General features: G+C 35.6%; 1 protein-coding gene across 4 annotated transcripts in view; it reads right to left on the bottom strand.

Annotated features, from left to right (window-relative positions):
• Positions 1 to 635: 635 nt before the first annotated feature.
• LOC127454001 (BCL2/adenovirus E1B 19 kDa protein-interacting protein 2-like) overlaps positions 636 to 11,495 on the bottom strand; it is a 28,271-nt gene continuing 17,411 nt past the window's right edge. For all 4 annotated transcript variants that reach the window (XM_051720897.1, XM_051720896.1, XM_051720895.1 and 1 more), the window contains 9 exons: positions 10,742 to 10,822; positions 9,922 to 9,992; positions 9,499 to 9,750; positions 9,180 to 9,371; positions 8,988 to 9,090; positions 8,560 to 8,691; positions 4,271 to 4,357; positions 3,241 to 3,339; positions 636 to 2,984 (listed from right to left, as the gene is read on the bottom strand). In XM_051720897.1, the coding sequence (XP_051576857.1) occupies positions 2,960 to 2,984; positions 3,241 to 3,339; positions 4,271 to 4,357; positions 8,560 to 8,691; positions 8,988 to 9,090; positions 9,180 to 9,371; positions 9,499 to 9,750; positions 9,922 to 9,992; positions 10,742 to 10,822 (1,042 nt within the window). In that variant the 3' untranslated portion in view covers positions 636 to 2,959. The remainder of the gene's footprint in view (positions 2,985 to 3,240; positions 3,340 to 4,270; positions 4,358 to 8,559; positions 8,692 to 8,987; positions 9,091 to 9,179; positions 9,372 to 9,498; positions 9,751 to 9,921; positions 9,993 to 10,741; positions 10,823 to 11,495) is intronic.

The raw sequence follows: 11,495 nt of genomic DNA, 5'->3' as shown, positions 1-11,495 counted from the left end.
AATTAATACAGTTTCAAATTTGTTGTGGGGCCCTTGAATCGTTATCATCTGCTACCCAAACAGTGCATGGAACACTGCCTAAAACGGTTGCGCAAGAAACCAACAAAAACAATGGACCTTGGGTGTAAAGACTATTTTGTTACCGCACACCGGTACAGACCAAACGTTGCTTTAATTTCCTTCCTCTTAACAATGGCATGAAACACTGCAAAACAGACTGTCAATGTAATGAATGTGGCCATTTCTAATAACACGAGGAGCTATTTATTACAAACAGTTTTGTTATATTTTTTTTTCTTATAATACTAAACATATAGAAAGAATATAGGCCAATCTACTGGAAATATGGTAGTTATTCGCATAACAGCTTTCTGTTTTATGAATATTATTTAACCCAAACCTGGTGCAGAAAGAGTTACATCAGCAGTGTTATTAACCCTCCATAGCTAAGTCACGATTCCTGTTTATGACTTGAATGCATGAAGAAAGAAATTTCACCTCTCAGCTACCTCAATTACTCACCAAAGCTGGTTTCCTGAAAGGCACAAAATGTTCTTGATGGTTAAAAAAAAATTTCCCCTCCCCTTATTTGTTCTACGGAAATATGGTAAGCAGCAATAGTCGATCACAGCAAGTGTTTAATAACCATTTATTGACATAAATATCATAGACAAGACATCCCTGTAGTATATGTCTGTTTTGAAAGTTCAGGTTGTTTAAATATTTGCACATAGGAGAGTCTGTTAAATGCACTTTAAAGGCAGCAGCAGCTGAGTAAAAGAAAACATTTCCCTGCCAAGTTCCCTAAGAAAACCCTGACCCATTATATATTTCATATGTTAATATCAGGGACTAAAAACAGTTAAAGGAACAAAAAACCGAAAATGAACAAAACTTTGGGCAGAACGTAACCGAAAACCGTAAAGAAGTGATTTTCAATTGTTCCGGTGTGAAAACATTATTTTTAAATGCTGGTAACCGGTTATAACTACATTCATGGATGATTAAATGCTCAGGTATGAAATATAATCTGCATTATGCAATATACAAAACAATTCAATAAAACTTTTCAGAGAAGTTGCAAAGAGGGACATACAAAAGACAAAGACAAAAGACAGATAGTACTTTGAAGAATTGGGGGATTCTCATGGAACTTCTTAAATGTCCTGGTCATATTTAACCCTAAATCAATAACAAAAAAAAAAAAAAAAAAAAAAAAAAAAAAAAGAGAAAAAGAAAGAGAAAGAAATACAATTTTGCATAAAGAAAATGAAGCCTTAATTTAGTACCATTTAGATTTTTAGCCTTTTGAAATTATTTTCAGGACACTTAAGCACATTTTACCCCGATTCTCATTACAATAACACGTCAAGACATTTAACTTTTACTATTGCCATTGTTTTTTTGTTTCGTTTTTTCACATTAAAACTAAGTGCACTTTTTTTATATTTATTAATGTATTTTTTCTACATTTTAACATTAAAGTCATGTATGTTAATATAAGTTAATCCCCATTATTTTCAATGAAGATTCTCATTACTATAAGTCATTTTTTACAGTATTACAGTAAAAAAGATGCTTTTGTATGATTATTTTTTTTACTTAAAATCAGTGAAAATAATAGGCAGTACCTACAGAGTATTACTATGATGTTTATATACTTTACAGCAATGTAAAAAACATTTCATTTAATTTATGACAATATCATATTGGAGGTAAAATGTGCTTAACTTTTATGAAAATAATCTCGCAAGGTGAAAAATCTTAATTAAAATCTATCCAATTAAATTTGTAAAATTGAAGTTTACTTAATCCATTTGAGTTTGGACTACATGAATATTTTTTGTGGCATTAATGAAACTGGGCAGGGGATTTACATTGGGACTGGATGGCGTGAACAAATGTTGTAATTAAGAGTTCTTTTTTAAAATGCGTATAGCAAGAGATTTCTTAACGTTTAATGTTCTGTTATATTGGTATTTTAAAAAAGTGCCTGTTAGGCTGTAGTTTTTTGGGGGTTACCATTGTGGTAAAGATTGCTGCTTGTGCTTAAGTGGCATATACAAATGATTAATAAAATACATTAAGTTAAAACTACTATAGTACGTTGATTTGACCTAATTCAATTAAATTATGTTGGCTGAACGAAACTGACTTAATTTGAATGAAATTAAATTGCTTGTAAAATCTATTAAGTTCAATTAAGTTCAAATTCAATTAAGTAAGGGTAATGACTTCTATATGCAAAATATAATTTCTTATTTGTTTCTTTTGATTTTAGAGTAAAATAGGACCAGGTACATTTCTTGACAGGTTTCGTGAGAATCACGAAAAGTAAGCTTTACTTTTTTTTATTATTATTATCATGGTTCACATGAATTCAGTGTCAGATAAAGCACTGCACTTACAATGGGACATTGTAATAAAACCTTTTAGGGCATGAAACAACAAAGTAAAACCTATATGGGTTTTACCCATACCATTTTAGTATGCTAGTCTGGTGTGGCCAAGTTCAAAATTAAAATGTTTATTTTGATAGTAGCCTTGAAATACCTCTCCTATTTGGCCTGGTTATGCATGTAACAATAAGTTTAACTTTAGTAACATGCCATAATATTGCTTAAAAAAACAAAAATACATGAAGGGTGCTTTGTCATATATCCAACAGTCCAGGAAAACATTACATGTTTTTGTATAACAGTTTAAATACAATGACGTAAAACAGTCTTTCATGTTGCTTGCAGAGGTCTCCTAACTCACCTCAGTGACCCACAGATGGGCCTCTCAAAAGGACCACTGTCTTTTTGTATTTCACCTAATTCGGGTAGGAAGCAGTTTTTCTGTCATTAGAGCATGTGTCCTAACACTTGACCTTTAACCTCAGTCAGTTCAGTTTCCCACATCACCCCAATGTAACATCTGTACAGTATGTACACCTCTGCGTTTCCATTGGACACCTTCACCTGTTCATCCGCTCATCATACCTGCAGAAAACAAGAAGTCATCACCTCTGTTATCATGGCAGATGTATATGTATAGGCTTTTTAGCTGCATTATATTATAGCAAAAACCATGAAAAGCGATAAAGAGCAAAATAAACATTGGCAATACACTATAATGGTTCACTTTACATCTAGACTGCAGCTCTGACATCATGGATATTTTTAAAAATCCAGATTCATCTGATTGATATAATGATATTAGGACAGTACATCAGTGTTGCCTGATGTGGACACTTACTCTCTGATGCAGTCTGGGATTTGCAGCTGGTCCACAGGAACAAACTCAGCCAGTTCCTGCAAGCTGTGAATGAAGCGCATCTTCCTGCTAAATTTCTCACTGTAAGTGGAAAGGAAAGGGGTCAGGCTGAGGGGGTTTAGACAGACAATACCTATAGACTTAATGAATTTCAAAGATGTGACCAATTATACAAGATTGGTGGGACCAAATGTATAAGTAAAAAAAATAATTAAAAAGTATTGATCAACCACTATTCTGAACATCAATATTAAAAGGAATTTTACGGGTTCAGTACAAGTTAAGCTCAAAAGCATTTGCCGCAAAAAATAATTTTGACTCATCTGTCCTTAAAATTCTTTTGACTCGTCTGTCCTTTTCTTTAAAAAGAAAGCAAAATTCGAAGTTACAGTGAGGCACTTACAATGGAAATGAATGGGGCCAGTTTTTGGAGGGTTTAAAGACAGAAATGTGAAGCTTATAATTTTATAAAATCAATTACATACTCATGTATTATTTGAGCTGTACAGTTGTTTAAATCACATTTAGTCATTTTATGGTTTGTGACATTACATTGTCATTGCAAAGAAAATTGTAAAATTTGCTATAACGTCTCACAGACAGTAAGCAATTTTATCACACTAAAATCATGTTAACACACATATTGTTTATGTCTTGTGGCTATACTTTTGAAACAGTGAGTATTTTAACATTTACGGATTGGCCCCATTGACTGCCATTGTAAGTGTCTCACTGTAACCCAGATTTTTGCTTCTTTCTTTATTCTTTTTAAAGGAGGGAAAAGTCCAAATTAATTTTTGTGGTAATCAATATTATGCCACAAATGCTGTCGACTGAGCTTAACTTGTATTGAATCCGGAATATTCCTTAAACAAATATGATCTATACAACAGACTTTTTGACCAATGTTTCCTGAATTAAACCCAGGGTGACTTTTACATGACCTTTACAGTCATTTGGGCACACTGTATAATGATTTTTAAAAATACTTTATAGATTAAAGATTGCTTACCTGATAAATGGTTTGATGACGGTAATTAAAGCTCTCACGTACCAGGCTGGGTGAACCACAAAAAGCCCTTTTAGATCTTTCCTTAACCTGAACAGAGAAGAGATAACTAGGACTTCAAGCACTTTGATTCACATTAATCTATCACAAAAGTCAAAAAACTTTGTTTCAGCACATAAAACGATTAGGTTTCCATTGTCAGGCTTTTTTCTCCCCCTAAACTACACTATAAAATTTCCTAAACTTTGCAGATGTAGATTGCTGACTGGCATTGGCACCACCCTGATCCATGAGAAAGGATGAGAGGCTTGGCGGTTAAATCACAGAAACTTGGAGTTGTCAGTTTGTTTACATCACTATTCCAGTGGTTTCATAGCCCAAGGCTTTATCAAGAATAGTCATTTAACCATTACATTTATTTGAGTTTTGAAGGCCAAAAGACATTCTTCTGTATGCAACAAAAGACATCGGATCAATGTTGTTGAGAAAAGGTCAGAGTTTAAACTGAAAGTGTGAAGAGAGTAGCTATAATTACAGAAATATCTCAGAGGGGGTTCCCTTTAAGTTCACACGGAATTCACATGGATTCCTAGCAGTTATTTTTTTCCCCCTTCTGGCAGTTCCTGTTTGATTTTATGAAGTCATGCCCGACAGTGTTTGTTTCACTGTTGCTATTTATTCCCCTGTCATTACAGTCAGCAGCATATGAGTGGTCTTGAAGGGGAAACTTCATACGATGATGCAGCGGAGCAAGCAAGAATGACAAATCAGGCTATTTAGAGCAGTGGTTCTCAACTGGATTCGCTTTGGGACCCAGTTTTACATCGGACATCAAGTGGTGACCCAACATAGTAAAAACGTAACCTGTATTTAAAGAAGCCTGGGTTGCATTTTCTTTTATCCTGCGTAGTTTTGTTAATGGTTTAAGTATAAGGGCATGTTTTAAGTGCTATTATTTTTGTTGTTGTTGTTTCTCTCCCCCTTTTAAAAGTTGATGAGCCTTTTTATTTATATGAGTCTATTATATTTACTATCCCATTTGTTTCCTAACATCATTCAAACAGAACATATATTACACAGGAGGAAACCTTGTCCATAATTTGTTTATAAGTTTTAATTTAATAAAAACTAACATTTTTGTCAAAATATCAGTTTCTGTTACTATTGTAAAATCATGATACATTTTAGTAAGAGTAATGATATGTAATTTGAAAAACCTTTATTTTGGCACATAACACACTGTTGCTTTTTCCCTCCTCAGTGCTGTTTACTATGTCGGGGCTTTCTAGCTGTTTTAGAGGTTTGGCTTCCTCCATAGCACTTTAAACTAGAAAATTCGAACTAGAATTTAAACTTGGCACATCAGTTTTGTGGTCTGCGCCGCGTTATCGAGGTAAGCCCGGATGCAAAATTATCATTCAATTTACCTCGGCGGCCGCACAAAAATTCAATGAAGGGAGAACTGTGGTACTGTGCTTCCCCTGCAGTTTGTGACCCTATCCGAAAAGACCTGCGACCCACTTTAGGGTTGTGACCCACCAGTTAAGAAACACTGATCTAGAGCATCCCACTTTCAGTTCATCAAATGCTACGTCTTAGAAACATCCCAGAATTCCTTATTTACATTATTGACCTTTATCTGGCAAAATTATTCACCTTATTCAGCCCCGCTTCTTTTCAGCATTCTGCACTTCCGTGTTTTGTCTCTTAACTGGATTACAGTACGTGTGGGAGCACAGCAAGTATTTTTCAACAAGAGTTGATGGTGTAAGTCTACAGCACCCCTTTACTACGTGGAAATGCTAGTGAGGTGTTTTTCTGTCACTTTAAATGTTGGTTTTTCCGAGACCCAGAGAGGTAAATTGGATCTGGCCGATCGCATTCAGACAGCTTTTGACACACTGCATTCAGTTGTTATATGTGGAATTCTGCTTTATTTTAGGTTTCAGCTTAATTTGCATTCAAATATGTAGTTGACATGAAATTTAAAACAGTGACAGCTCGTATTATTTCACATGCAAGCTCATTTAAAGAAATGACATTTGTACTTTTAAAATTCATTTGCCACCCTACATTTTTAAAAGGCTTAAATGTGATTCAAATTGTTGTGAACAGAATATAAAATGAAATGTTTACTTTCACATGTATGTGTGTGCATATAAAAATATAGTAGCACTCTTCCCCCATCCCGGCTTAACACTCAAAAAATCTGCTCACCTTAACTATAATGTGGTGGATGAATGACATGAGAAGATGGTCAGAGGTGTCGTACAGAGATATTTTTTTTTTTAAACTTTGTGTTGTCTCTTGGAGTTTCATATCAGAGGCATATCAGTACATCCACAGCATGAAGTTATGATGTGTATTTATGTACGAAGTACTGTTTAAAATCTCCCCGCTCTGCTTCCATGTGTTATGACATCCCCTGAACACTTAAATACTCATGATAACTTTAGGCAACTCTATAACCTGTAAAACCATTTGGCTAGCTTATTACACTTTGACATCAACACCACAGATATCTTTACAGAAAATGCTAGACCGGAAGTTCAAATACAACATTTTCAAGATGGCTGCGCACTAGATTTTCTGGCACATTAGGTGAATAGAAGAATGCAACTTTGAGATACTATAGCTTGGCCAGAATATGATGGAAAAAAACATGGATTTACTTCAATAAAAGGAAGGTTATGCTGCCAAATCATGTCAGAGTTTAGTATAACCAAGTTTATTAAAGACTCTAAGTTTCCTCAATTCTGATTGGCCAATTGCAGCATTCTGCAGTCAAATATTTGTATATATTGAGCACTTAACTGTATATTTGACCACTGTCGTAGCATTCTGTTGTCTCTTCATTACCAATAGTTCATAACCAAGTTTAAAATACATTGTGATGAGTTTAAAACATATATATATATATTTCAATTTGTGTGACTCCCATTGAGAACAGCCACACTGGCCTTATAGAGCCTATACAAAAGTGATGAACCTTAAAGAACTAATCCTAAATGAAGTATGCTCTCCAACAATTTCTAAATATATCCCCAAAAAACATAATAGCTGAGCAAAGGCCAAAAGGGTTATCTGTGGAATGTCTGGCAGAACTCTGATAACACGTCTGTCGACGTACAACATTCCTATCATACTGCATATGAAGGGCATAAAGAAATAGAGAGAGCAGAGAGAGGTAGGTTCTCATGTTAAACAGGAACTAAACTATAGGAGTACTGCCGCAGTCAGAGCTTAGACACAGGCGCCCTCTTCTGGAACTGATACATTTTGTGGATCTACTGTATGTGGAAGTGATGCAAGTACTTTAGTTACAATGGCTTTAAAGGAATTGTGAAAATTCTCTCATCATTTACTTACCCTCATGTTATACCAGATTTGTATGACTTTTTTTCCTCTGCTGAACACAAATGAAGATTTATAGAAAAATATCTCAGCTCTGTTGATCCATTCAATTCAAGTGAATGGTGGCCAGAACTTTTATGCTGTCTTTATGTACTTTTTGGAGCTTTAAAGTAATCCATATGACTCCAGTGGTTAAATCTTCATGACTTCATAAGTGATATGATAGATGTGGGTGAAAAACACATCAATATTTAAGTTATTTTATTTTATTTTTTTTTTTACTGTAAATCTCCACTTTTACCTCCACATTCTTCTTCTTTTGTTTTTGGCAGTTTGCATTTTTTGTGCACATCCCCACCTACTGGGAAGGGAGGAGAATTTATAGTAAAAAAGGACTTAAATATTGATCTGTTTCTCACCCAAACCTATCATATCACTTCTGAAGACATGGATTTAACCACTGGAGTCTTATGGGTTACTTTCATGCTGCCTTTGTGCTTTTTGGAGCTTTAAAGTTCTAACCACCATTCACTTGCATTGAATGGACCAACAGAGCTGAGATGTTTTCTAAAAATCTTTGTACTTGTTCAGCAGATGAAACAAAGTCATACACATCTGGGATAACATGAGGGTGTGCAAATGATGAGAGAATTTCATTTTTGAGTGAACAATTCCTTTAAGCGCAGTTCATGCTTTTAAAAAAGTAGATTTTTTAGTTTACCTTTAAATAAATGTATAAAATAACATTTACAACGCTGATTCAAATGTATTTTTTTTTGTACCGTACTTTGAGCTAGTCTTGTTTAAAAAAATCTTCAGTTTAGCTTTCAAATAAGATTTTTTTATTTTATTTCATATTATATTACCCAACATGTTTAAGCTACAATCTTGTGTGAAAGGTGCTCTATAAATTGTTTATTATTATGTATTCTGCTCACCTTCTGTCAATGGACATGTAACACTGTCTGAGCCACTTAATGCCAGGCATCTTATTGCGAGGAGCCATTCCACACAGGTAGATCAATATGTAATTCTCAGACACCATCAAGTCCAACGTGCCAATGATGTACCTAAATCCATATAAATTATCACATGATTATTCTGACATCAGAGTACACATTTCATACACATAGAGTCAGTTGCATAGTTACTAAAACTCTTGCCTGCTTCAAAAACAGGAGCCCGTTTACATGCTCGATCTTACACCGATTATGCTTAATAAGCAGACAATGTGTAAGATTGAGTAAACGCCTTAAACGACTTTCCTTTATCGGGGTAAGGTCATTTTTTTGTAGCTATCAGCTTATTGGTGTGCAGGTAAACATGCTCAGTATTAGGAAGTTTATTCCAAATCATCAGCTTTTACCTGAAAAGATTGTCCATCACATACTCATAGTGTTCTGATGTATTTTCTGGTAGGTAGCAGGAGGTAAACATGATGATGGCTGTCGATCCATCCTCATAATACCCTATGAAAGAAGGTTTCGTTAATTTTTCAAATTTTTTATATTCTAAAGTAAAGGATGTCCATAACAGCTCGTCCACAAAAGGTCCTCACCTCCATGGGAGAGAACTTGGAGGTAAGGCTCCAAAACGCTCATGTTGACTTGGTAGTCCAGCCCACCAATATGGAATCGTCGCCATCTGCGACCATGGTTATCCACCTGATCTAATTCCAAGTGTCCCATCTCTGCATTCTCAAGCAAACTGGCTTTTCTGATTGCCGCCTTGCCCATTCTGGGAAGATCATCTGCAATGACCACAGTCCTGTCACTAGTGGTAAAGAGCTCTCTGAAGATTGCCCTGTCCAATCTGACCAATTTTCCCAACTAACAACCCTAATTAACAATACAACGCTATTTAGTGTGCTTGAATACCTTCCCATTCCAAGTCATGCATGCTGTCTGGAAAGTTGTAAGACTCGCTGTCTGAGGGCGTCTCTAAGGCCTCCAGGTTAATGTCCATCTCTAGGTCATCTTCAACAGATGGTGAAAGGGCAGAGGTATCAAACTCATCTGATTTCATGCTCCGGTCAGTAGAGGTTTTGTCCAAAGTTAGACTGAGAGTGGGCGCCACAAGTCGCTTCTTCCTAACAGTATCACCTGTCAGAGCCAGGCTGGTCGGTGGGACTAGTGAAGAAAAAACAAACATCCAAATAAATTCATTTAATACTGCTTGCTGGTGTTTATGTCAATCAATGTCACAACAATATGTTTAAACCAAGTCATGGCTCTTTTGTTATCTCTATCTTGATAAGCAAGAATGAAGCTAAGATTATAGAAATGAAGAAATTAGGTTACCAGGCCCGTTTCCCTCAGCTCCAGGGCTTTCCTCTTCATCACCATGATTCTCTGAGTCCTCAGGAATGGGCCTACAAAAACAGAACATTTATAGTGGCCCCAAAAAGTATTTGGAAATTTAAAGCTGAAGTATGTAACTTTTTCAGTGTTAAATTACTTTCTTCTATCCCTGCTTAATATGCAGAGACAACTATAAGTAAGGCATTCATAGGTAAACTTTCTCAAAATCTGCAAACACTGTCTCTGTGGCAGTATAAAAATACCTGTGTTTGTTTAGCGAGACCTGCTTAGACCTGCCCCAACAACGTTACTCAACCAATGGGGTGAGTTGGGGGCAGGACTATCTGACTGTCTGAACAACAGCAGACGAAAAGCGCATATAGAAATGATAAAGAAATAATTTTTGCAATTCCATTCGCTGGCTCTACTGTTGCAGAAATGACATGCTTCAGCTTTAAGCCACTTAGAAATGTATGAATGCCCTTGCCTTAGAACAAAACATCACAAAAAGTGTAATTTATTTTTTTTAAAAAAAGAAAAAAGACAGCACAAGCACACTTTCCAGCAAAACATCTAATAAAAAGAGGTTTGAAATTTATTTAAAAAAATTATTTGGAAACTTTTTGGTTTGTGAAACATGTTTATAGGTAATGTGATGAACTTGTTAAAAGTAACTGCAGAAATTATGAAAAAAGTGAGGTCAATGAAATGGTCCAAAAACATTTGCTTGCAGATGACACTTGGTTTAAAATACATTCCCATTCAAGCACAGTGAAACAGTGCACAGACAAGATGTACAGTAATTGTTAGAGCTGATTACCTGGGAAATTCCTCGTCCTGCCATTCCTCTTTGAGCTCCATGTCTGGAATGAAGGCGGATGTCTTGCCCTTTTGTGAATGCCTGCAAGGATGAATTGAACATATTACAGGAGGGTACAGGGGCTCCTCGGTTCCTGCGTTACTTTTTATTTTTTTTTATTTTTTTGTATCAATTATTAACAGTTAAACTCAGGAGAAATTCGTACTGTACTCCTCAAGGGTCAAAACAACATTCCAGGTTTGTTTGTTTTTAATTGTAGACTTAATGCATAGTGAATTAGATATACACTCACTAAACACTTTATTAGGAACACCTGTACACCTACATATTCATGAGAATATCTAATCAGCCAATCATGTGGCAGCAGTGCAATGCATAAAATCATGCATATACATGTCAGGAGCTTCAGTTAATGTTCACATCAACCATCAGAATGGGGAAAAATTGTGATCTCAGTGATTTCAACCATGGCATGATTGTTGGTGCCAGACGGGCTGGTTTGAGTATTTCTGAAACTGCTGATCTCCTGGGATTTTCACACACAACAGTCTCTAGAGTTACTCAGAATGGTGCCAAAAACTAAACAACACACACACACACACACACAACACAAAAAACATCCAGAGAGCGTCAGTTCTGTGGACGGAAATGCCTTGTTGATGAGAGAGGTCAACGGAGAATGGCCAAACTGGTTTGAGCTGACAAAAATGCTACGGTAACTCAGATAACCACTCTGTACAATTGTAGTGAGCAG

This window comes from Myxocyprinus asiaticus, chromosome 16, assembly GCF_019703515.2.
Source record: "Myxocyprinus asiaticus isolate MX2 ecotype Aquarium Trade chromosome 16, UBuf_Myxa_2, whole genome shotgun sequence".
Classification (NCBI taxonomy): domain Eukaryota; kingdom Metazoa; phylum Chordata; class Actinopteri; order Cypriniformes; family Catostomidae; genus Myxocyprinus; species Myxocyprinus asiaticus.
This window is presented reverse-complemented; position numbering and strand designations above follow the sequence as displayed.